General features: G+C 40.6%; 3 protein-coding genes across 3 annotated transcripts; 2 read left to right on the top strand and 1 right to left on the bottom strand.

Annotated features, from left to right (window-relative positions):
• The first annotated feature begins 6 nt into the window (after positions 1-6).
• On the top strand, positions 7-3,545 carry LOC103508363. The gene is made up of 4 exons (XM_026822984.1): positions 7-114; positions 1,127-1,352; positions 1,695-1,929; positions 3,138-3,545. Exons 2-4 carry the CDS (start codon positions 1,168-1,170, stop codon positions 3,543-3,545), a joined length of 828 nt encoding a protein of 275 aa, XP_026678785.1. The 5' UTR covers positions 7-114; positions 1,127-1,167.
• Positions 3,546-4,784: 1,239 nt separating this feature from the next.
• On the top strand, positions 4,785-13,110 carry LOC103508362 (mini-chromosome maintenance complex-binding protein). Its single transcript, XM_017443733.2, has 11 exons — positions 4,785-4,981; positions 5,481-5,663; positions 7,366-7,451; positions 8,542-8,598; positions 8,998-9,083; positions 9,756-9,873; positions 10,278-10,463; positions 10,834-11,077; positions 11,566-11,733; positions 12,179-12,264; positions 12,732-13,110. The coding sequence occupies exons 1-11, from the start codon at positions 4,898-4,900 to the stop codon at positions 12,820-12,822; spliced, it is 1,389 nt and encodes a 462-aa protein (XP_017299222.2). The 5' UTR covers positions 4,785-4,897; the 3' UTR covers positions 12,823-13,110.
• Positions 13,111-13,591: 481 nt separating this feature from the next.
• On the bottom strand, positions 13,592-18,889 carry LOC103508352 (pyridine nucleotide-disulfide oxidoreductase domain-containing protein 2-like). The gene is made up of 9 exons (XM_008472899.3): positions 18,711-18,889; positions 18,022-18,209; positions 17,498-17,650; positions 16,927-17,086; positions 16,281-16,591; positions 15,774-15,978; positions 15,210-15,366; positions 14,460-14,721; positions 13,592-13,955 (listed from the first exon to the last, which is right to left on the bottom strand). The coding sequence occupies exons 1-9, from the start codon at positions 18,754-18,756 to the stop codon at positions 13,761-13,763; spliced, it is 1,677 nt and encodes a 558-aa protein (XP_008471121.1). The 5' UTR covers positions 18,757-18,889; the 3' UTR covers positions 13,592-13,760.
• Between the last annotated feature and the right edge of the window lie 6,685 nt (positions 18,890-25,574).

Below are 25,574 nucleotides of genomic sequence, written 5' to 3'. Positions count from 1 at the left end.
TGGGATAAAAATCAGTAAAGTTAAGCAACGTCAAGCGTAGTTGGTATTCTGTTGGATGGACTTTTGGCAATCGCATGCTGCTGTCTTTCCCCGGACCCATTTAGGCTATTTGAGGTAAATGTAATAAAGTAAGCAGTTTGTCACCAAAATATAGATCACCATGTACTTAAAATAAGTTGGACACAAGAATTGGTTTACAGAGTTATGGCTCAAAGCCAAAATGAAATTCAAGCTACTGAGGTTCGATATAGGGAATTGTAACAGTGGAGGTCTCATCATTCCAAAAGAGAAGTGAGAAGGAAGACAGTGTGGGTCTGTAGGAGAAAGCAGTTCTGAGAACAAACCTTATCTGTTAAGAATTGAGAATACAATCCACCCCGGAAGGGAATCACACCAGTGACGAGCTAACTATGCTGGCTATAAATAGTAGTTATTGTAAGCTGTTATTGAAATTTGGGATATTTTTTTTATATATAATTAAGCAGCAAGGTCTATTGTAACAATTATGTATTGTACCTTGTACCATGTTAAACCCATGAAATACATGGTATTTTGCTTTGATGATATGCCACTATGCCTTGGAGTAGATGAAGCCGCATGAATAACGCTTGCTCGTTACCAGTAGAACCTGGAAATAGAAATTTCAATTGTGTTAAGCATAAACGCTTGTAACAAATGTTGTTCCCCGCTCAATATACTACGCTAAATTTTATAGCTTGACCTGGACTCGAACTACCAACCTCCAGCTTCAAAGTCCTCCGTCCTAACCACTGCACCACTGAGGTTGGTTAGAACATAGAAATAGAAATGAACAGTAGAAGTAAGTTTTAAATGTTAACCTTTCACATTCAACTCACTCAAATCAAATCAAATCTCAAATTCTTTGTGGTTAGAACATAGAAATAGAAATGAACAGTAGAAGTAAGTTTTAAATGTTAACCTTTCACATTCAACTCACTCAAATCAAATCAAATCAAATCTCAAATTCTTTGAAGCAGAGCTTTCTCTCTCTCTCTCTCTCTCTCTCTCTCTCTCTCTCTCTCTCTCTCTCTCTCTCTCTCTCTCTCTCTCTCTCTCATTGATATCTAAATGAAATAAATTCATTTGGGTTGCTTTGGGCTTTCAGAATTTCAGACAAATAAATTGGTTTGAACCAAGAGTTGAACTATGGAGCACATCTACTTTCAAGAGAACTCAAACTGGGCATCTGAAGAAGAAATCCAAATTGGTTCTTACTTCAATGAATGCAAGTCAATTTTAAATGAGATCCTGAAAGAAGATAATGATGATTCCAAGAAGAAACTAAACCTGAACAATCAAGAAGAAGAAAATGCCTTTTTGGAGAAGAAAAAGTAAGTTAAGTTCTAACAAGGACAATGTACAAAATACTTCTAGGTACAGGTAATCCAAGATTGGTCAGTTTTATTTCATACATAACTCCATACAATTAGATTAGTTAATTTTTTCTCAGGGTAGGTAGTACCTATCTTACCCTCAAATTACAAATCAGACCATTGTTTTTTTTTTATTTATTTATTTATTTATTTTTTTTTTTTTTTTTATTGCAAGAAGTGCTCAGTGTGGTACTTCTACACTTTTATGTGAACCAAATTAATCACAAAATAAATCAGGAATAGTGGAAGATTTTTTTTTCTTTTCTTATTTACTTTTACCTATTTCTCTTTGTTTTTCAGAAAATGTCTAAAAAGTTCAAATGCTGTTAGTTTATATTCAATGTTTCCAAAATTAGAAACACCTTCCCTTGATGTGGCAAATCTACAAAAATCCTTTGTGACTAATCGGAGGTATGAATTTCAATCAGAATGTGTCAAGTCCGTTTTCAGGAGAACAAATAAAGCTCAGAAAGATCAATACAACCGACTTCGACTGAAGATGTCTAACTTCTTGAAGTATGAAGACTACATGAATGTAAGTAGTTTTACCTAATAATTACTTGAAAAAAATTACATACCTAACAAGCATTTGAAAGCTTGAAACTCTCTCCTTTCTTCTCATCTTCTAATCTCTCGATTTTTTTCCTTTCCTATCTGAGTATTAAACATAAAAATCCAGCAACGAAGAAAGAAAGATATAAGCTTCGTCCAGTCAGACTGGGGCCAGAATGTGGCTGTCCTGAACGCAATTACCTACAATATTATGGGAAATTATGAACTATATCTTTCTGAATCCCCATGAACTCACGTGTCCTGAACGCAATTACCTACAATATTATGGGAAATTATGAACTATATCTTTCTGAATCCCCATGAACTCACGTGACGTGATGGTAGTGTGTTTCTACATGAACCCGTTTCTGTTTTCAGGACGTTATCACATCTTCTATGTTCTATTTGGGCAATAGTTTCTACGTCCATGGTGAGAAGGACTACAGTAAAATTGTCAAAGCTTGGGCCAAAAGGAAGAAGCTTGATCTGGGTGAAACCTATCAAATGAGTAACACCTGTTTCAAAGATCTGAAAGTTAGACTGAATTACCCGTACGTCTATCAACATCTCGGTAGCTGTGAACATACGGTGGTCTTCACTGAAGCCAGGTATTTAAAATTTCAAAGTTCTCAAATTAAGAGTTGAAAGTTGGATTTTTTTCAAGAGGTTTGATAGAGGGAACTATAACTGCTAAGGTATTATCGTTCCGAAATCGAAGAGAGAAGGAAGACAGGATAGGAGAAACGAACATTATACGTTCAGGATAAAATCCGCCTCGGGCGGGAATCGAACCCGCGACCTAGCGCTTACAAGGCAGACGTGATAGCAACTAACAAGTTAACGTGGATTCGAATTCCAACAATGTTTTTCTTTTCATACACACCTAAATTTTCCTTTGTTTTCTATTCATTTCTTAGGCCAGTCATTCACCATCAGGTAGACCTGACAGGTCTACCTGATACCTGATAAGCACACACACACTATCAGGTAGACCAGGCAGGTACGACTGAAAAGGTCCGAATGTCAGGTCTACCTGATACCTGATGAGGACACACACTATCAGAAAGAACTGACTATATCAGGCATACATGACACCTGATCAGGTCTACCTGGTAGTGAGTGGCTGGCTGGCCTTAGGCTAATCAGTTTTCTTTTCATGTACACCTAAAATTTCCATTTTGCTCGCCTCAGGTCAACCACCGTCGTAGCCCCAAAGTCCTATCAGTCACTCCGTACGCGGATGTACTTCTCGAGGTGCAATTATTCACCACCATTCCTCACTCGGAATCCTGGGCTCCCCGTCAGTGTAACCAGATGATCCAAGTCCTGGGTTCACAACCTTTGACGGCGCTAGCTGAACGGATCCGATGTATAAATAATTATATAGACACGGCGGGAGATGTGAGCGACTGTTTGACAGCACCGGCCACCACTACATTGGAGGTAAATGTGACCATTAAGGTGTGTCCAAGCATAGTCGACCGCGTCGATCGACGAGGTGAAGACGTCGACCGACGGGGTCGACTATGTGTGGACACAGCTTTAGATAGACTGTTAATAAAGGGCTCCCCAAGTCCCCAGCCTTTGAAAATTGACTAGTTACTCGACCAAGTACATATTTCTACATTTTCTCTGGACGAATTTCACTTCGAAATATGGACGGAAATTTTGCTCCGATGTGATAAAATTAAGTTTCGAGCCTAAAACTGATTTAGGTTTCGAGTCCGAGTTTTTTTCTGATCATGCTCGGAGACGACCAAGCAGTCTCCAATCATTATCAGAGCTAACTTGTGACTATAACATGAGATTATAGAACTGGGATTCGCGAATTAGTTGATTGGGTCATATACTCACCCTGTTGAGACCTTGGACCTTACCTAGATTACGAGACGAAGATGTTCAATGCATCACTACCCAGCTTATCTGTGACGCAAAATATTGATGCATTAATATTAAAATATTACTTACTTACTTTCCGTGTCCGGATCACCATATTTTCAGATCTTTTGTCTCCAGTAGGTGGCCACGGCCACTTCTTTGGCGTTTGCAGGTCCTCTAAAGTGCACGGTTCTGGTAGATTGGGACAGGACAAGAGATGGGTCTCGTCTTGGGTTGCTCCGCATTAAAATCTGCGCTCAGCAGGACTTCCCGGGTCGGAATCCTGCTTGTTGAGGGATTAGATTTGCATCAACGTGTTCAGTTATTCTGTTGAGAACCATTTTTTCCATTACTTTGAAAAGGTGACAGAGTAGGGAGACGGGTCTATAGCTTTTGGGGTCATCAGGATCTTTGCCCGGCTTCAAAAGTGCAATTATGTGGGCTTTTCGCCAGTCTCGGTATTTGTAATGACGACACACAATTGTTGATAAGCGATGTAACCCATTTCAAAGTTTCTGTTTATCTGTTCCATTCTGATATCGTCTATACCTGTTGCTTTGTTGCTTTTCATCATTTTGATTGCTTCTTGTAGTTCGCCAACCATGAACGGTGTTTCCAGGAAGTTTTTTTTTTTTTTTTTTTTTTTTTTTTTTTTTTTCATTTTGCTTAGTAATAAAACTTGTCTGTGATAATTACTCTATAGGTTTAATGGTAGACCAATAAAGGCTTGATTATTTTTCTACCCATTGTAAAATTATGTTTTTTTTCCTCTTCATTTTTTTTATTATTATTAGGTATTTAATTTAAATTTGTTATCGTAGGTACATTGCAAAGTGATAAGGAGTATGGAAACGAGAAATGATAAGAGAGGTTTTTTTTTCGAGAAAGAGGTTTTTTAATCACTTGACGATCTGACAACACTGTAATTTCTTTGGCGGGATTTCTTGAGGTTAGAAAAGAGAAAAACAGGAAAGAAGAAAGAAAATTAAACCTACAACTACAAAGTACAAAAAAGACTTCAAGAAAGGTTTTCCAGTTTTCCTGGATCTCTATAGTCTCTGTACTCATTAATCATGGAATACTGGACTCCAAAATACTGGGAAGAACATGAACAAGAATGTGAGACCATTCTAAAGGATCAAAACTCTTGGGATCAGGTAAGCTTTTCCGTCTTTGTAAATAGATCCATCAACAGGTAGGTACTGCAGTCTGCAGTTGCTGCTAGCTTGGGCAATATTAGATGTTAATATAAAGTAGGTAGGTACTTTCACTGTAAATTTAACTTACACAAGAACAAACCCAAGAGAGCCCTGCAGAATTTGTTGGCTACAGAGATCTCAATCCTTTTGTCTTACAAAAGAAGAAACTGGAGAGATACCTGTGGAAATTGTTAGGTAATTAGGTATTCCAACCGGTACTTGTGCAGAAGTCACATTTGTGGAATATTGCTATCAAAGGAACTGGCACAAACGAGCAGTGACCAGTGTTATTATAGGGTTAGATTTAATACAAAAAAAAAGCTTTCTTTTCCCCGGATGTGACTTCTGTATAATTACCTTCCAACCAACACACATACATTTTGTAATTTGTTTGTTGGTTTCTTTCTTTGAATTCAATCATATTTACTTACTGTTCAATCTTACAAAATCCTTACAGGTTCCAGATTTGAACTCCATACCCAGCAGTGAGCTAAAGGATGGAATGTTTGTCAAATACACAGGAATGATACAGGATATGCTGAACCCTGTCTTCTATTTTGATAAATATGAAGTCCTTGATAGAAAAACTCAAAGCAAACACATGTACAGTGGTCGCTTTAAGGAATCATTGTTCTGTCAAGTAAGGATCAATTTACTTACTATTATTTTTGTGGGACACATTCACTCATTTTGTGACCCATACTTGTATCATTGCTTCCAAAAAATATTTTGAATTTATGTAGGTTCTTAGTGAGGAAAAGTCTTGAAAGTAATGTTACAAAATGACTTGTTTGTTGGGGGAAAGGGCACTTTTTCCCTTGTAAAATATGGACAGTGCCTGATAGGTAAATTTTTTTTTTTTTCCGATGGGCCCCTTTTTTTTTTTTTTTTTTTTTTTTTTTTTTTTTTTACTTCTTATAACTAAAGTAATTTTTCTTAAACGTTTCCCGCCCTTTTTTTCAATTTCCTTATCCTTTAGGAAGGAAAGTAATGTCATCGGGTCAATTTTTTTCTTTTCTTTTTTCATCCGTTCGTCCTATGAAATCCTTCTTCATTTCCTCATGAGTCTGTTGACCATCTGGGCCGCAATATACCCAGGGGCCCCACACACGCCACCCCCTGGATGTGCCCCTGACCCACACAGTAGTAGGTGGGGAATGAGAGTGAATGGGGAAGAAGGGCCCTGGATGGGGAGCGGGCGATTGAAGAGGAGTTGGTTGAGTGAGAGAGCACCGTGGAATATGTTCTGAAAGGAAGTCACAATTCAGAATCTTTATTACTATTTTTCACTTCAGGTAGACCTGAACGGTACACCTAATTAGGTCCGCCTGTCAGGTCTACCTGATAGTGTGTGTGTGCTCATCAGGTATCAGGTAGACTTGACAAGCGGACCTTTTCAGCCGTACCTGATAGGAAGTGGCTGGCCTAACTGCCAAGGTCTTATCGTCCCGAAAGCGAAGAGAGAAGGAAGACAGGATAGGAGAAAGCCAGCTGTCTGTAACTGCTAAGATCTTATCGTCCCGAAGGCGAAGAGAGAATGGATCCGAGAACGAACCTTACCCGTTCAGGATAAAATCCGCCCCGGGCGGGAATCGAACCCGCGACCTAGCGCTTACAAGGCAGATTCCCGTCCAGGGCTTTCTCCTATCCTCCTCTCTTTGATTTCGGTATGTTAATACCTCAGTTACAGCTCCCCCTAAAAAAGGAGAAGATGAAGAATAAGAGAAAAGGAGTGAAATTCAATTCTTACCCCTCCAGTGAGCCCAAACTCTTTCTCCAAATCAGGCGGCGTGAGTATCTCATAGCCGACAATGTCCTGAGTAAACCCCGGACAATACTGCTCAATACTACTGAACACATTGGTGGCATAGTTTGCTTTGTCCTCTTCGGTCCAGTCTCTGTCACCGGCTAGCTTGTAGGGTGTAAACTGGGTGAATAGAAGACATACGTGATGGCCCGGGGGACTGAGCGTGTTGTCTAGACTGGATGGTAGAACCATTTCTATCATGGGTCTGAAAAATATTAAAGCATAGAGTGATGACATAGAATACCTGTGTAAATAGTACCTACTCGGAGTTCTCTGCTCTTTAAAAACTGTCTCGGTGGGGGGCCAGAATTACACCGGTCAGATTCACAGAAGCACATATGACCACGTCCAGAACCCTCGTACATACACACATGGTCCACCATGAAGAGAGATATGTCTAGCTTGGATGTACAGGTTCGTCGGACACTCTCGAACTCTGGACATAGAATAAAATAGTTCTTTTGTAAATAAACCAGAAGGTATCTTACAAAGTCAATTTAACTTAACTCTAAATTATGACATGAGGCATTGTTAGAATGGCTTTCATTTTAGAAGCAACCTCCGTGCCCGAATGGGTATCATACTAGGCTTGCACAATGGAGACATCGGGTTCGATACCCGGTGGTGTCGAAGTTTTTTGGCACTTGGGGTTCGGGGTGCTTTCAGCCTTGTGAGAACAATAGAGTAGAGCGACCAGTCATGGAATTACCACTAAAAGTATAATAAGATAGTGAAAAGGGTACTTGGTTGCAAAGGAAGCACAGTAATGCTGTGATATACACAAAAAGGTGTGAATAGGCTCATATTTGGAGTGACGAGGGAAAAATTAAAGGCCTAAAGGTTGCTCATTACCTGTTTTCGAGTTTCGCACCATTTTGACACAACATCCATTGCAAGGATTAAGAGCAGGTTGATGAATTGGTAGGACGGAATAATTGAATGGGTCTAAACACCGGCGATCTTTCCAACTATCGCATTCATAACAGTAGATAGATCTGGCTATAAAAATGAGAAAAAACATGTGACCTTTTATTTATATGTAGGTATCCAGTACAGTGTCCTTAAAAGGTATTGTTATTACAATAATTTTAATTACAATAATTACCTAATGCTGATAGAAAATTTAGAAATGATTTGATAACCAATCGCTGTATGGTTTCGCGGCATGTTAAGATTATAAAGAATTTTGTTTTCGCGGTATCTCCGCAAGCGAAGAAGCTTTTAACCTGAGACTTTATACTCGAGAGTAAATTCAGCTTTGGCTCTCGCGAAAAATACTCATGCGTTAGGTACTTATAGCTGTGAACATATGTATGTATTCTTATGGCCACTTTGGACTTTTGTAACCTACTTACATAGGTGCGTTGTAAGCTTACCTTGATATGGGGAACATTCTGTAGCACTTGCTCCTATTACCGAGACGAAATTGTACGCAAATATGAAAAGTGGAAGAACAAATTTCATCACAGTCATTGTTAGTTACTTAGGCCAATGTGAACAGTTCAAATGCTATGTCATTCTTAGACAAAATGGAAGGCCTTGAAAGCAAAAAGGACTATATAAAAGTTTTGTTTACTTGTAATGTGGGTAATGATTTATCGATTTGTTTGTATGAATTTAAAACTTTCTCTTTTTTTTTTTTTTTTTTTTTTTTTTTCAGATTTCTAGACGACTCAGATGAATCCATCACTACCTTTTATCCAATTGTCAGAGATTTGGAAGATCCCAATTTCCACAAGTGTTACATCTGTGGAAAATTCTTTGCTCGGTAAGATCAAACATAATTCACTAGTATCAAAAATGTTCCTGGGCCGGTTGGGCCCTTTTGTCCGTGACGCATTGATGGTTGGTGGTGAGTGCTCCAAATTATAGGCAGACATTTTTAATTTACTTAGTTGCCCCTGAATTCCCGCCACCCTCATGCCGCGGGGCCTGTGGGAACAGAGGGAACTGTAACTGCTAAGGTCTTATCCCCCCAAAGGCGAAGAGAGAAGGAAGACAGCATAGGAGAAAGCCAGCCGTTTCGAGAACGAACATTATCCCTTCAGGAATGAAATCCGCCCCGGGCGGAAATCGAACCTGCGGCCTTGTGCCTGACAAGGCAGACGCGCTACCAACCAAGCTAACTAGGCTGGCGTGATTGACAAATAACCTCTTTTGATTTCAGGTGGATCGTGCGTGGTACTGAGAGATTGGTGTTTGATGTGAATACCCTATGTGACGATTGCTTTAAAAAGTACAACTATGTGAACGGCAAGAAGATAGGAGACTTTCAAGCGTATCGGATTCTGCTGGATAAAAAGTAACTTATTATTTTTAAAAATGTGCCCGCACTTAGGTTCAGTCGATGTCATGAACCGTCGACACTGCTTCGACAACATGGATTTACCTCATCGATGTCGATCGACGGCCGGTCGCCTATGTTAGGACACGCCTTTCAAGAGGTTGGATAGAGGGAGCTGTAACTGTTAAGGTCTTATCGTCCCAAAAGTGAAGAGAGAAGAAAGACATGATAGGAGAAAGGCAGCCATTCCGGGAATCTGTTTAGTTTAGGATTAAATCTGCCCCTTGGGAATCGAAGCCCTTATTTTTTTAACCTGGTTCAGATACGTGTGAGTACGGGTTCGGCTCGGAACCGGAAAGAAAGTATTCCATCTTAGATGCAGTTCATTGTCAACTTTTTTTTTTCGTACCTAATTCAAATAAATACTTTTAGATTTAAAACTCGGTTAGTTCTTTTTTAAGTACGATCATGTGTCAGGTATACCTGATAGTGTGTGTGCTCATCAGGTAGGTATACCTAACAGACGGACCTTTTCAGCCGTATCTGTCAGGTCTACCTGATAGTATGTGTGCTCATCAGGTGTCAGGTATACCTAATGAGTGGCTGGCCTTACCTTTGGACACCTACACTATTTATTTCAGATATCTCCAGTGAAGAAATCGCCAGTACACGCAAGGATTTGAAACTGTTGTTAACTCAGTTGTTGATGGGGGATGACGTAGCAGCTGACTATCTCATTTGTTATCTACTGTCCAGAGTGTAAGTTAATTTTGTAATATTTAGTTGAAGGAATAGGGTGTAAATCTGTAATTACATAGGAAATTGGAAATTTTCGTGCAAATCATTAAAATGGAGCTAGCTATCTTGGCAGGTAGCGCGCCGGCCTTTTAAGCGCTAGGTCGCGGGCTCGATTGATATCCAGGGCGAATTTTATCCTAAACAGGTAAGGTTCGTTCTCGGAACGTATGGCTTTGTTGTTGTCGTTGTAGCGGCTTCAGCTCTAGCCGAATGGTGATGGCAGAAGAAAGTTTGACTTTCTCCTATCCTGCCCTCCTCTATTAAATTTTGGGACGATACAGTTCGCTTAAAATAAATAAGGAAAAAAATGTTTAGTGTGAATTTATTAATGATATTAATTAATTTTCCCCCTCCTATTAATTCAGATACTGTCGAGACGAGGTGGGCTTTGCCCTGGGCAAGTTCAGTTTGAACATTTTCCACAGAGATCTCGCCACTAGCTGTAGTGACTATGCTCAGATGCTGTACGACATATTGAAGCTATTGGTATGCAAGAGTCATTACTTTGAGCTGAACGTCAAGTCACTCAATGAAACCACCATGATACCCAGGTAGGTCATGTCTCCTCACTTTAGAATGGCCACGCTGATCGACTTGTTTTTGTCCTCTTTTGAAGAGAAAACGGCTCGACAGATTTTGATGAAATTTTTTGAGGTTGTTAAGAAGAGTACTGAGGCTTACATAGGCTACCTACATTTGTCACATGCAATCCTGTTTCAAAATGGCGGCGCTTCAAAGTCATACCTCTAACGCCGCGCTAATTCTGTCAAACTCACGGGAGCGCGAGGCGCGACTAAAAATCTTCAATTTTTTCTAGTGAACCCAGACGATCCCTTATCACTGGGTGAACTTTTTTTTTGGCCCCAAGTCCTGGGTCCTTATTTCTCATCGTTTTCCCAATATTATCTCTTGGTATTTCAGGAAGGACTACAACACGAACAGACTGAAAAGTGGCCTTCTCCAGTTATCCTCAAGTACCTATCTGATCCTGGATGAGATCCATCTACAACCCGGACAGTTGAACAATACGGGCTGCCTCAATGTGAAAGCCTTATCCTCTGTAGTGAATAATCAACGCATGAGCTACGACTTTCAGTTCTACGATGGAACATTCCCCACGGATATTCCCGTGCTTTCGTTGTCGGATACGAAGTCCATGTTACCTGTAAGTGTTAAATATTGTGATAGAATAGAATAGAATATACCCTGTTTATACTGCCAGAATGAGACTGAAAAGTCCCTTTACTCCCGCAGTCTAAACAAGGTCCTATCTATTTGGTACAAAATAGGTGTAAATTTTAACCAAGTGAGAACTTAACAAAAACACTATACAATACTTGAAAGTGTTTAAACAATATTATGTATATTAATTTCTTATTCCAAGTAATTTCGCTCATAAAACCTTTGATTTTTTTTATATATAGGCAAATATGTAGCTGTAGGTACTGCTTGAAAAATGATATTAGATATCCCCCTTTGTTCCATCTAAAAACAAAATCTTCGCTATTATATTGTCATCATGTTCAGAATAAAAAATATTGCTACATGAATAACCGAATAGGTCTCAGGCTACCTGTCATTTTCCATAAAAAAGGGGTAAACATGATACCTCCAGCTCTCCGATGTAACCCTACTTATGTCATTTTATTGCAGAGTGATTGTCATATAAAGCTCAAGCCTGATCCCTCCTGTAGTTCAGTCATACGAGAAACATTCAGCGCTGCACATCAGTACCTGAAACCTGAGCTCCTCAATAAGATTCGAACCTATATTTCCTGGATTCAGAACAGGGGCTTTGATATCCCTGAAAATTTAACTGAGGTAAGTTTCTGGTTAGATACGAGACAGAAAGAAAAGCGAGCCAGCCTAGTTAGCTTGGTTGGTAGCGCGTCTACCTTGTAAGCGCTATTCCGCAGGTTCGATTCCCACCCGGGGCGGATTTCATCCTGAAGGGATAATGTTCTTTCTCGGAACTGCTGGCTTTCTGCTATCCTGTGTCCCTTCTCTCTTCGATTTCGGGACGATAAGACCTTAGCAGTTACAGTTACCTCTATCAAGAGAAAAAAAAATGTAAAGAGTGAGAGAGTTATAAAAAGACCAAATCTTCTCATTTAGAACTATTCAGTCAATGAGTTAGATCCAAAATCATGTAATTCACCTTTCAACTCCCTATTGGTAAAGAAAGTTAAGACCTGACTCATTGACTGACTTGTTCAATTTACATGACCAATATAATTATGCATGATTTTATCTCTTGTCCACACAGATTGTTCAGAAAGATTTCGTGGAGATGAGAAAGGAAAACAAGAAGACGGATGCCAATGATTTACACACACTCATCGTTCTAGCCAGGTATGTTCAGTTTGGAAAAAAATCGCCTGCGGGGCAGAAAACATAATTTACGTGGAACGTAGTATGGACTTTGTGTATTTCATCTGTGGGTATTAGGTTAGAACATCTTAGGCCAGCCACTCACTATCAGGTCCACGCAATGATTTACACACACTCATCGTTCTAGCCAGGTATGTTCAGTTTGGAAAAAAATCGCCTGCGGGGCAGAAAACATAATTTACGTGGTATGTAGTATGGACTTTGTATATTTCATCTGTGGGTATTAGGTTGGAACATCTTAGGCTTAGGCCAGCCACTCACTATCAGGTAGACCTCATCAGGTCCACGTTTCAGGCCTACCTGAGTGTGTGGCCCTAAAAAAGTAGACTGGGAAAAGTCAGGGTATTTGATTTTTTTTTTCTTTTTTCATTTTAGTAGACATCCTGTACCTATAACCTGACATATGAATCCCTATTGTCTTCCTTCAGGTTAATGTCCCTGAGTCATGGACACTCTGAGCTCACCGAAGACATGTGGAAGGTGGCCCTGGCAATGGAGAAAGAGAGGAAGTCAAGGTAAAAACCTCCATGTCTCGTTGTACGTTTATCATTGCTCAATGAAGGAAATGGAAAAGGATCAAAAGGATGCATTTTCTCACCCGTGGATATGAGAGAGAACGGATTTTTTTTTTCTTTATTATCATTATTTTTTAAGGATTAAATCCTGGAAAATTATTTCGTTCACACCAGAAATTTTCGATCGAACTGTTTTCGATGTAAAACGTTATCTTCGGCCTAATTAGAAGAGGATTCGTAGAAGCTTAACCCATCCTTCCGGGCTGTTTGCCTGTACACCCAAGTCTCGCAGTGGACTTTTTCTTATCCCTATTCTGTTCCAGTTAAAAATTCAATATTCTCTTGTTTTAAAGAATATACATATTTTTATTTTTTTTTTATGTTTTGTTAATAAACGGAGAACGTTAAAAAATGTATTTTTTCATTGCACTCTTTCGTATTTCATTGGATAAGATATGCCTTATCTTATCCAATCATTTATCTTATGAAAATAAACCCTTAACACATGGAGTTATTAGCAACACAGTGATCTAGCCTGTGGCGATAGCACATTGCGTTGGTGGTTATACACAGACCTAGGCTAGGCTTGAGAAAATTAGAAGAAGAAAATGTTCAGGTAAGTAAGTACTTTAGTATACGAAGCAAATCGATTTTTCGTAATTTTTTCCTATTTTTCAAGCCTAGCCGTGTGTATAACCACCACCTGAATACACCAGTTCACTGAAGCTAAGCAACATTGCTCGTGGTTAGTATCCGGATGGACCACTATCTGATTTTTTTTTTTTTTTTTTTTTTTTTTTTACTTCTTATAACTAAAGTAATTTTTCTTAAACGTTTCCCGCCCTTTTTTTCAATTTCCTTATCCTTTAGGAAGGAAAGTAATGTCATCGGGTCAATTTTTTTCTTTTCTTTTTTCATCCGTTCGTCCTATGAAATCCTTCTTCATTTCCTCATGAGTCTGTTGACCATCTGGGCCGCAATATACCCAGGGGCCCCACACACGCCACCCCCTGGATGTGCCCCTGACCCACACAGTAGTAGGTGGGGAATGAGAGTGAATGGGGAAGAAGGGCCCTGGATGGGGAGCGGGCGATTGAAGAGGAGTTGGTTGAGTGAGAGAGCACCGTGGAATATGTTCTGAAAGGAAGTCACAATTCAGAATCTTTATTACTATTTTTCACTTCAGGTAGACCTGAACGGTACACCTAATTAGGTCCGCCTGTCAGGTCTACCTGATAGTGTGTGTGTGCTCATCAGGTATCAGGTAGACTTGACAAGCGGACCTTTTCAGCCGTACCTGATAGGAAGTGGCTGGCCTAACTGCCAAGGTCTTATCGTCCCGAAAGCGAAGAGAGAAGGAAGACAGGATAGGAGAAAGCCAGCTGTCTGTAACTGCTAAGATCTTATCGTCCCGAAGGCGAAGAGAGAATGGATCCGAGAACGAACCTTACCCGTTCAGGATAAAATCCGCCCCGGGCGGGAATCGAACCCGCGACCTAGCGCTTACAAGGCAGATTCCCGTCCAGGGCTTTCTCCTATCCTCCTCTCTTTGATTTCGGTATGTTAATACCTCAGTTACAGCTCCCCCTAAAAAAGGAGAAGATGAAGAATAAGAGAAAAGGAGTGAAATTCAATTCTTACCCCTCCAGTGAGCCCAAACTCTTTCTCCAAATCAGGCGGCGTGAGTATCTCATAGCCGACAATGTCCTGAGTAAACCCCGGACAATACTGCTCAATACTACTGAACACATTGGTGGCATAGTTTGCTTTGTCCTCTTCGGTCCAGTCTCTGTCACCGGCTAGCTTGTAGGGTGTAAACTGGGTGAATAGAAGACATACGTGATGGCCCGGGGGACTGAGCGTGTTGTCTAGACTGGATGGTAGAACCATTTCTATCATGGGTCTGAAAAATATTAAAGCATAGAGTCATGACATAGAATACCTGTGTAAATAGTACCTACTCGGAATTCTCTGCTCTTTAAAAACTGTCTCGGTGATGTAGTGGTCAAGGTGCTCGCCTGGTAATCAGGAGGATGTGGGTTCAATGCCAGCCAAGGTATGGAATTTTGTCCTTAACATTGTTGAGAATTTGACCACAATAATACTATGTAGTAGTGGTCAACTGCGGGGGTACATTATCCGGTGAGCTCGCTCGCTAACTACTAACGTAGGTAAAGAAGAAAGCCAGGAGAACATGTATTACCTTCTGGTAATCAGGAGGATGTGGGTTCAATGCCAGCCAAGGTATGGAATTTTGTCCTTAACATTGTTGAGAATTTGACCACAATAATACTAGGTAGTAGTGGTCAACTGCGGGGGTACATTATCCGGTGAGCTCGCTCGCTAACTACTAACGTAGGTAAAGAAGAAAGCTAGGAAAACATGTATTACCTTGTGCTGGGTATCCCTTGTGTTGCATCTTGATAGGCATCAAACACTTGTTGCATATCCTCACAGTTGAGATGAATACTACCATGATGGTGAGGTTGTACTGTATTCTCACTGGGGTTTGGATCAGCTAAGAAGTTTGGTATGGATTTGAGTGCCACTGGAAATTAAATGATATTGTTTTTGATTACTGATTAGTGTTGATCCTTATGTACCTTCTTGAGAGAAGTGTGCAGTTATCACTGCCACCTTTATAGATCTCTTGTAACAGTGTTGGTCCTGAAACCCTGTCTTGAAAGGCCTATTATGTCTACCGATTGTCTTCTTCACCCCTCAATCTAATTTTGAGCACTGTCTTCAGTCCTTTTCATTTTTCGTAAAGGTTTAATACCATGTCTGAGTTTTCTTCTCTCACGATGCCATTTGCAGGATAGTTATTTTCAAATTTTGACGAAAGGATCAGAAGATTTATCTTCTATAATACCCATATCATTTTTACTCCTGTAATAACCACAAAGGATCAGAATCAGAATGCTATTTCTTCTCTTATTACTCCCGTTAACTTACCATTGATCTTGGTTACAGGGGAAGCATAGTCAATGGATTGCACAGCCTGTGTTGTTCTCTCATCGAGATTGCCTTTAGGTATCAAATCCAGGAGAGTACACTTAGCAGTGGTATTGGACAGGACATACTTAGCTTTGATTTCTAACCCATTGGTCACTACGCCACTCGCTCTCTTGTCTGAATCCAGCGTTATTTCCGTAACTGTCTAGGAGGAAGAAAGCAAGAGATTGGATTCTTTGAAGATTTTTTAAACTCTTTTTGAGCTTTTTCAAAGATTTGGCGTTAAATAGCGGCCGAACCGTACATTTATCGAGGTCCGGCCCACGGACACTTTTGATCATCATTAATTAATAATTATGGAAGCTGTCTGCAAAATTTGAGCGGCCTGTGGCTAAAGGTAAAGTCGTGAGAAGCGCTAGTGGAACTTTGGTCCGGAATAACGGCCGAACCGTACCTTGTGAAAACAGGGCCCAAAGAAAAAACTAATTAGGAATGCCTTCTTCTTACCTGACTAGTAAACAACTGTGCCCCGCTCGCCTGGGCGCTCCTAGCCAGTGCCTGACTAACTGCCCCCATACCTCCCTCTGGATATGCCCAAGCTCCTTTCACTCCTTCTGCCCCACCCATGACGTGGTGCAGGAGAACATAACTAGTGGAGGGTGAGTGAGGGGATACCATGGCCCCTATGAGGCCGTCAGTGAGTAGAGTGGCCTTCAGAGGTTCAGACTCAAACCAGTCGTTGAGGATACTGAAGGCCGAACAGGTGAGAAGGGAGTAGACGTCTTTCATTTCCCCGCGACGTGTGAATAGGTTGTACACTGGAAAGCGAAGATAACGAGGAGCCTCTCTGGTAAAAATTTTGTATAAGCATAACATTTCCTTCTTTCTTTAATATCGACCACATTAGTACTCGTAAAACATTTAACTCAGCGGGTTAACATAAATTAATACAAATGGGATAAAGTATCTTTGCTACTGTACTCTTCCCCATTTAGGCTAGCCACTCACTATCAGGCACACCTGATCAGGTCCGTCTGTCAGGTCTACCTGATAGTGAGTGGCTGGCCTTATAGCATTGGTTTTCTCAAACTTCTCAAAGGTTCTGAAACCTGTAACCCCAACGTGCAAGATGACTGCTTGCCAAACCACTTACCATATTGGCGAATGTGTCTATTCCCATACAGCAAGGCAAGCTTTTCCCGAAGGCTCACTTTCTTACTGAGGAGGTTGCCGAAATCATGAGGTGCAATATCGAACAGGGGATCCAAAAGGTTTGTAATTTCTTCGATATGATGGTCGTACTTCTCGAAATTCTGAAGAAATCAACATTTAATATTCATTAATATTTGGTTTTTGGTGCTTACATTAAATTTGAACGGGACTCCAAATCTGAACTGAAGGTCGGTGTTTAGAGTTTCATGATACCTAACACAATGAAATCGTAGTTATAATTTTTCCCCCTAAAAAATATTCCCTCCCCCCCTTATTAATCCACTTATAATAATATCGTACTTTGCTCAAACTTCGGGAAGTCAGTCAAGAAATTCACATGACTGGCCGTCGATCGACGAGGTGAATCTATGTTGTCAAGGCAGTGTGCGTTTCAGTCGATCCATGGCTGGTGGACACACCTTAATGTTGCTATTGCTAGGTATGTCAAATTGTAACTTTTCACTGTCCCTATCTATCTCTTATCCAGACCTTTGAAGGCAGGATCGTCAAACCTGTGCATCTTTAACGGAGAATCTAGCTATCTGTTCGTAGTTCTTCTGCGGGTCCAATCCTAGAGTGAGAGACTTGGCTTTGTTAGTCCACTTGTCTGGACTTAGAGGCGTATAAGAGCGAGGATCTCGGGTAAGTAGCTTGAGTCCGTGTTTCTGAAAACAATCAGAAAGGAAAAATCATGAAAAGTTTAACTCAGGCGTAAAAGTCTACCTGGGGTGTAAAAGTTCCTTTCCAGGTAGAATTAATATTGCCCATTAGATCTAGATATTATTTGACAAGTCACGTAAGAAATTGGAGTTCGATCCCCGGCGGGGTCAATAATTTAAAAGACAAATTACTTGTCTGGAAAGAAGAAAGACTAGGTGCAACCCATAGTTAAAGGGAGCAATCGAGAATACACAAATGCATCCCAGCTTTCCAGGAATACGCAGTTGTAAGAGCAACCTCCGAGTGGTTATCACACTAGGTTTGCACGCCGGAGTACAAATACTTTCTATTCAATTCAAGTCATTTGATGTCTCACCTTCAATTCCAAGTCCTTGTAAATATGAGGTCTAAGGAGACTCAGCAGATAGGAAGCTCTGGAGAACTGGAACCCTGGAATTATCTCCTCTGTAACCGCAGCCCCGCCTAGGACATGTCTCCTCTCTAGGACAGCCACGGATAAACCAGCCCGGGCCAAATAAGCAGCTGATACTAGGCCATTGTGTCCTGGAATTGGGAATTCATTACAAATTTTCATCAGTAAATGGTTTCTTCAAACTGATCCCTAGGGCAAGGTAAACTCAGACCCTTGAAAAATGGAGTGTGCCTGAAGGCATGTAATGTGTTCCAATCCACTCGACCCCAAAATACCTATGTCATGCGTTATTTGTGTGAGAAATTACTGTTCTTATGGCTAAATTTAATGACGTCAGTAGGCAGTCCAGCTACTGGACTTGTATAAATATTACTGACCTAACATTCCAGTCCAGTCGGATAAAATACCCTTCTGTACTCCTACAAATCCAATTGTGACCATGACCTACAAACTACAATGCAATTTTACTGGACGCCAGAAGTGTTCATACGGGGGTGATTGCAGGAATCGCAAAATATTTGGGGCAAGCAATCATACTGAACAGAATCAAAATTCCTTCCTTGAAAGAGCTCAAGGGACCATACTTTGAGAAGACCTAACCAACAGCAAGAAGTGCTTTAATTTCTACGTACCTCCACCTACAATCACGACATCATATGCCGTTTTCAAAGCCGCCATTCTTCCACTTTACTCCATTGACATACACAATATGAGACCACTTAGCAACTTAACACACTTAATATTAACACACTAATGAAGAAAACACACACACATCTCCTATCTCTATCAATCAACTTGTATTCTCACCTGCTTCCTACTTATTTTATAGAAATTTTGTTTATTTTTGATAATGGCCGAGGGAATAGAGTGTGATAATGTGGTGACCTTTAGTAAAGGTCTTGTCAGGCCCGAAGTTTAAGGTTTCATTCTAATCTGTTAATCGCGGATTACATGTACATATGAGCAGATTGAGCCGGTATCGGTTTACTGGCTCAAGTGAGTTAATTTTAAGGTTTACCTGTGGGTTAGAGCCAGAAATAGGGCATTTACTAATCTGCTAATCGCGGTTTACCTACTCATATGAGCAGATTGAGCAGGTATCGGTTACTGTGAGCAGATTACACCAACCACTTTACAATTTAGATTCGAGCGGTCAGTTAGAGAATTTAGGGTAAAACAATGGGAGGAATGGGGAGATAAAACAGAAGATTACCTATACATATCTAAATGTTCTTCCTCCCCACAAACTCTCACCCTCCTATCTACCTCTCCTACCCTCCTCTCTCCCCTCCTCCTCCCTTCTCCTCTGTCCCCTCCCCTATCTTTCTCCTCTCAGTCTTCTTCCCCCTCCTTGTCCTCCCTTCCTCGTTAGTCCCCCCCTTATCCATCTTTCTCATCCCTCTTTTATCTGACAAGGAAGACTATAAACATTATAGAATCTGATGACTTAATCAATCCCCCCCCCTCTCCTTCTCCCCTACCCCTAGAAAATATTTAGAATATTCAAAGTAGGGGGAAAAAGATGAAAGCAAAAAGGGTGAAAAGCGTGTGTCGGTTTTTGTTCCTGTTTTGTCTCTCTTCCTCTTTCTTCTCTTTTTTTCCTTTCTCTCCTTCTTTCTTTCTCTTTGTCCTCTGTCTCTCTCTTTTCTTCTTCTTTCTCGCCCACCCTCCCTCTCTCTTTCTGAAGTAGAGAGTCAAATACCAAACATGCATAACGTTGCTTAATTTATATATCAAATTAAACACGAAAGTGGTGGTGCAAATTTTGTTCAGAAAACCATAAAGCCAAAAAAATTGGTTTTTGGGGGGATTTTTTTTACATTTCCTCACACAAATGAGCTCTGATCTTGAAATTCATCGCGACGACCTATGAACTCAAAACGCGAAAGTTTTAGATAACACTTCAGTCGTTAATTTAAGACGGGTTTCAGCGTCATCTATGTTAAGCTACGCCGAGCAAGGCCAATAATGGATGGATGACTTAAGCATTATATTGGTAGTTATTAGGAAACATTAAAAGGAATAAAGGAAAAACGGGCTCTAGTCTTGATTTTAAATCATTACATGAAAGTATATACATAGGTAGGTACATATATTATGTAGTAATAGGGAGCGCGAAGCGCGACCGCATGTACAATCGTGCGAAGCCCTGGGAGCGCGCAGCGCGACCGTAAATTGGGAACGCGAAGCGCAACCCTATGCTCAAACACGCGAAGCCCTGGGAGCGCGCAACCGTAAACGAGGGAGCGCGAAGCGCGACCATATGCACAAAAAATTCCCGGAGGGACGGACCCAGCTTGTTACCCCCGTGAAAAGTCCCTGTATGAGAAGAGAGAAAGAAGTGATTGAGAGGATGGGGTTTTTTACCCCCGTGAAAAGTCCCTGTATGAGAAATGAGAATAGGGAAAGAAGTGATTGAGAGGGGGAGAATCTGATTTTCCAATCTTCATCCGTGAAAAGACACGGAGGGGTAAGTTCTGCTTATTTTGCAACTTCTAAAGATTGGAAATAAAAGGGGACTACTGAGAGCTCAGAGATACGTGGAGGGATTGAAGGTAAACAAATGATGAAACTTTTCCAGAGAATACTTCCTGGAATCGAGATCTAACTTTCCAATGGACTCGAAGGTTTTTTTTTTCAATTTCAAACAGAAGAGTGCTTGGAAATGAATTTTAGCTTGACAAATTTTTTGGAAATAAACAAAAGAGGAATTTTGTACTTCTCTTCGCTTTTGGACTTTTTGTTGTAAATTATATTACATATTTTAATATCACAGACCAAAAATTGTGTTTTATTGGGAAATGTGAAAAGGAAATTCATATGAGTGCGAAAACATGGTCAAAGTCTTCAACACCAAGTGCGGAAACGTTATAAGGACAAAAAACCCTCCACTGAATGGATGTGTTTACTTACCTTACCATTTATTTTTTACAGACCTAGATGTAGTGATGAGAAAATATTCAAAGATTTCAACATTATCTCATCCACCTACAGACTTACAGACCTACACTAATACACCTACCAGGTAATACCCAGCTACATTTGTCTCCATTCATTGCGTTGGAGGCACATCCTTTCCGGAAAAACGTGTAGGTATACCTGCCGAACTACCTACTCATCACAGTCGTAATCAAAATTAACAACATAACAATATAACGACAGCAGAATGGAGCAGTTGAAAATGGGTAAAAATTATGAATAAATGGTCGATTCCCTATGTAAAAAGTTGGGAAAAATCCAAATCTGAGGTCAAAACTCCGAAAAAATAACTGTAAAAGGTCGAAAATTCAACTTTTATTTTCCGTTCTAATGAAAGAGTTCAAATAAGTGTGAGGTCAGACTTTACGCAGTTGTTTTTTTCGTCCGTTTGGTAGCGCCACTATGCAAGCGCGCTAGCGGAGGAGCAGAAATAATTGCGCAGAAACGTATGCGGACAAACACATTAATGCGTTGCCTGTGAGGGAGCTTTGCTCGGGACATTTGACATGACGTCATCGCCTACGGAAGCGTATGCCGTGACGTTAAAGTTCAAGATTTACCGGCATTTTTTAATCGATTTATCTCGGGATCTAGAAGTCGTAGGAGAAAAAGAAAAATTCCGTTGGTCCTCATTTTTCCTGCTCTATGACTTTGAAACATCACCCAAGTAAGCACAACTGATCTATTCATTGCCAAAGACAAGCAACAAGGAAGAGCGAAGGAAACGTAATTTAATTTCCATTACATTAGAAAAGATTGTTGAATGAAGAGGGTGAGAAGTCTGTGGGAGGAGAAGGATGAGCTTTATTTATTATTATTTCGTTTTATTATTATTATCCCCATTTTTTTGTGCGGGCGTAGGAATAGAGGGAGGCAGAGAAAGAAATATGAAAATTTGACAAAAAGTCGTAGGTATAAAATGTTTTTCCGGAACTAACAAGGAAGTAAAAGTTTTGCGACCAGGGGTGGTCTGAACCAGTATGATATTAGGAGACTAGAGATATTTTTTGAGACAGGGACAATTGTTAGAGGTCTATTCGTACTTTAAAGGTCTCAAAAATACCTTCTATTCAATTCCAGATGTGACAAAAAGAAAAACTCGCCTTAGGCTGAAATCTAAAGTCCTCAGAAATTCGAACTGTTTTTGAGCCTTTGTATTTTCTATTAATTATTTTCTTGAATACCTGCCAAACCGTACATATCTTGAAACTGGAACCTTTTGATCTACACAATTTATCGAATTTCTCTGGAAATTTTGAGCGAGCTGAAGTAAAAGGTAAAGGCCTGAGAACCATTCATTCCTTTTGAGCTTTTTCTATTGTTTAGCCTTAAATAGCGAAACTTTGGCCCTGAATAACGGCCGAACCGTACATTTCTGAAAACACACCCCAGGAACATTTTAATACACATATTTCACCACATCTCTCTGCAAATTTTGAGCGCTTTGGGCCGAAATCTAAAGTCCTGAGAAATGTAATCTGTTTTTTAAGCCTTTTTAAAATAATAGTCTCAAGTGCTGTAGCGGTAAAACCGTACATATCTTGACATCGGCCCCATCCATGCCTGGAGTTTAATGATCACATTCATAACTCGATACAAAATGATAGGGAATAGGGTGGGGGTGAATAAATGAAGGAGGAAAGACAGGGTGGTAGGAGGAAAAGTTGAAACCATGGGAGAAACATTGTACCTGTTGCGTTGCCTGGAAACACCCCATCAGCAGTGAATTGCAAGGATGTGAAAATAATGAACTTGAAGCGAAAAACCTTCACGGAGCGAAGAGACATAATACAGGAGAAGAGATAGATGGAGAAGAGGGAAAGAAATTGATAGGCGAAGGGGAAGAGATAGAAGGAGAGGAGAGAGAGGAGGGAAAGAAATGGATAGGAGGCGAAGGGGAAGAATAGAGGGAGAAGAGGGAGAGAGATAGAAGGAGCGGAGGAGCGGAGGGAAAGAGATAGATAGGAGGCGAAGGGGAAGAATAGAGGGAGAAGAGGGAGAGAGATGGAAGGAGCGGAGGGAAAGAGATAGAAGGAGAGGAGGGAAAGAAATAGAAGGAGAGGGGGCGAAGGGGACGAATAGAGGGGCAGAGATATATGGAGAGGAGGTGAAGGGGAAGAAATGGAGGGAAAGGAGGCGAAGAGATGAATAGACGAAGGGAAAGGGACTGGTGCACTGGTGGTCATAATGGTAGATATTTTATACTGCTCCAATGAAACTGAAGCAGTAGCTACCTCTCTTTATCCTAACAGTATCAGTCAACATGACGTATCATAATACTCCGAGCAATAGCTGGAATTTGAAGTCCCGAAAAAAGGGCCCTGAATTTTTGCCAAAATCCGTCAAAATCAAGTACAAAGAGAGTTAGTTGGTTTGGAACTATATGTACCTAAACTAAAAGAGATCTTTTCTCTTTTCCTCCCTATGTCTTCACCCCTCTTCTCTACCGAGTCCCGACTCTATTCAATTACTCTCGAATCAGTTTTAGGAACACGAAACCCCGCGTATATTGAATTTCCTCAATATGTTCCAAAGTTTTCTCCTCCAATAATAAATTTCATGTTTTCGAGACTTTTCTCGAGGAGGGAAAATCCGATTGGAAATAATGAGAGAAAAATGCTCGCAGCAGAGTGATAAGTGATTTCCCATCAGTAGATTTCACTTCCCCCACACATTAGTGGATTTTAATTTTAACTTCGCCCTTCTTATGTGTTTTTGCTGATAGTAAAAATGCCACCAGGAATTGTCGAGATGTTGGGGGAGCATTTAATGTATGTGAAGAAATCTATCCCCTTGCTCTCTCACCCTCCTCTCTCTCTCCTCATGCTGTCAAAAATATGATGTTGGGGGTCAATTTTATTACGTCTGTAACACATATTTGAACCGTCACTGCCCACTGACATGATCGCTCTCCCTCTTTCTCCTCTCTCCTAACTCGCTGTTTGTTGGTATGTCTAGGTACGTTTTTTTACCTAATTGCGATTTTTTCTCAGAAAATCTTTCAGAACTTTTAATGTAGGTTACCTTTTACATAATGTACACACCCTTTCCCTTCCTCTCTTTCTTCCCTTCCTCTCCCCTCTCTCTCCCCCCTTCCTGTCTCCCTCTCTCCCTTCCTCTCCCTTCCGCCCTCTCTCTCCCTCCCTCCCTCTCTTTCTCGGTGAAGGTCACACAGTTTTAGAACATCATGGGTGGGACGTTCCAGATTTTCAAAGATGAAAGAGAACCAAATTGGGAACTGTACAATTTAGGTCGAACTTTAGGTACAGGGTGGTTTCAAAGTGAGAAATACGAGGCGTATTCCTGGAATCACTTGAAGCGATGTCCGGAAGGGTTCTATTCCCGGCAGCGTTTTTCAATTTTCATTTTTTTCTTTTTCAAATTTACCAATTTATTTATATGTTTTTAATCAATAAATAACAGATACACACAAGTGTTTTCCCAAGTCAATACTGACTTGTAAGAAATGCGGTGATTTTTCTAGTATTTGAAATTTGGGGTGTAGCCTCGTGAGCATACTTGAGTATTTTGAAAGCAGAGCGACCGACCGCCCCCGGTCGCTACTCTTTCAAACTATTATTTCGTGAGACTATTGAGTCACCTTGTATATTTTTACCGAGACAGTAGAGGGAGCTTGTTCCAAGCTTTTGTCCGAAAATTATCATCATCATGTTCCACAGTCCATTTTGTAACTTTTGTTAATTAGAATATCCCTCCTTTTTCTCTCCTTCCTTTATTTCATACTTAGGTAGCTCTCAGACTCAATTCCTTTGGCTTCTTTTTGCGTTCTTACCTAATTCCTTACCTCGGAAAAGATTTTTCATGTTCTCCCAAAACGATCTCTCTCCCTCTCGCTCTCTCTGTCTCTCTCCTTCTTTCTGTCTACCTCTCCCTTTCTTCATTTATCGTATCAACAGTCTCCCCAGATACCTCCCTTCATTTAAATGGTTCGAAAACGGAACAATACACCAAGATGTGAAGTCTAAAGACCCTCCATCCCCAACAACAGCAACAACAACAATAATAATGATTTCATTTAATCATTTAATTTTCATAAACATATCACGGAAATAGACTTTCATAAAAGTACGAAGCTGTGTGTATTGACATAGGGGATTTGAAAAAATATGAAGAGGGAGCCTCTTGTAGTCTGTTGTTCAATTATTACGACCAGTGGCGGTTATGGGGGATTCAGAACATGGTCCTATGTTAAGGCCCGTTCCCACTTGTTGTTGTATCCCCCCCCCCCTCGGGGGGGGGTGCTCTGTGTTCGGCCCCTCCTTTTTTGTTGTTCCCCCCCGGCGGGGGGGGGGGGGGGGGGGGGGATATCGTGTAGTGCGTAGAGTTAACAGTGAACTGAACTCAATCAGAAAAACGGCCCTTTTGGGTCCGGAACGAGTTCAAAATTTAAGGACCAAAGTCCTTCATAGAGGCTTAACCCATCCTTTAGGGCTGTTTACCCCTACACCTAAGCCTCGGAGTGGGCTTTTTCGATATAAAACACAAATGCATATGGC

The sequence above is a fragment of the Diaphorina citri genome, unplaced genomic scaffold (genome assembly GCF_000475195.1).
Source record: "Diaphorina citri unplaced genomic scaffold, Diaci psyllid genome assembly version 1.1 scaffold391, whole genome shotgun sequence".
NCBI classification, from domain to species: Eukaryota; Metazoa; Arthropoda; class Insecta; order Hemiptera; family Psyllidae; genus Diaphorina; species Diaphorina citri.
This window is presented reverse-complemented; position numbering and strand designations above follow the sequence as displayed.

What these genes read in the sequence shown, in the direction of transcription:
- LOC103508363 (XM_026822984.1), top strand. Translation starts at nt 1,168, where the DNA reads ATGGAGCACATCTACTTTCAAGAGAACTCAAACTGGGCATCTGAAGAA. An exon ending in GCCTTTTTGGAGAAGAAAAA is followed by an intron (nt 1,353 to 1,694) that starts GTAAGTTAAGTT and finishes TTTGTTTTTCAG; the next exon opens with AAAATGTCTAAAAAGTTCAA. An exon ending in AGTATGAAGACTACATGAAT is followed by an intron (nt 1,930 to 3,137) that starts GTAAGTAGTTTT and finishes TGCTCGCCTCAG; the next exon opens with GTCAACCACCGTCGTAGCCC.
- LOC103508362 (XM_017443733.2), top strand. Translation starts at nt 4,898, where the DNA reads ATGGAATACTGGACTCCAAAATACTGGGAAGAACATGAACAAGAATGT. An exon ending in ATACGAAGTCCATGTTACCT is followed by an intron (nt 11,078 to 11,565) that starts GTAAGTGTTAAA and finishes ATTTTATTGCAG; the next exon opens with AGTGATTGTCATATAAAGCT. An exon ending in ACACTCATCGTTCTAGCCAG is followed by an intron (nt 12,265 to 12,731) that starts GTATGTTCAGTT and finishes GTCTTCCTTCAG; the next exon opens with GTTAATGTCCCTGAGTCATG.
- LOC103508352 (XM_008472899.3), bottom strand. Translation starts at nt 18,756, where the DNA reads ATGGCGGCTTTGAAAACGGCATATGATGTCGTGATTGTAGGTGGAG. An exon ending in TCTCCGTTAAAGATGCACAG is followed by an intron (nt 17,087 to 17,497) that starts GTTTGACGATCC and finishes TGATTTCTTCAG; the next exon opens with AATTTCGAGAAGTACGACCA. An exon ending in CAAGGGATACCCAGCACAAG is followed by an intron (nt 14,722 to 15,209) that starts GTAATACATGTT and finishes AATATTTTTCAG; the next exon opens with ACCCATGATAGAAATGGTTC.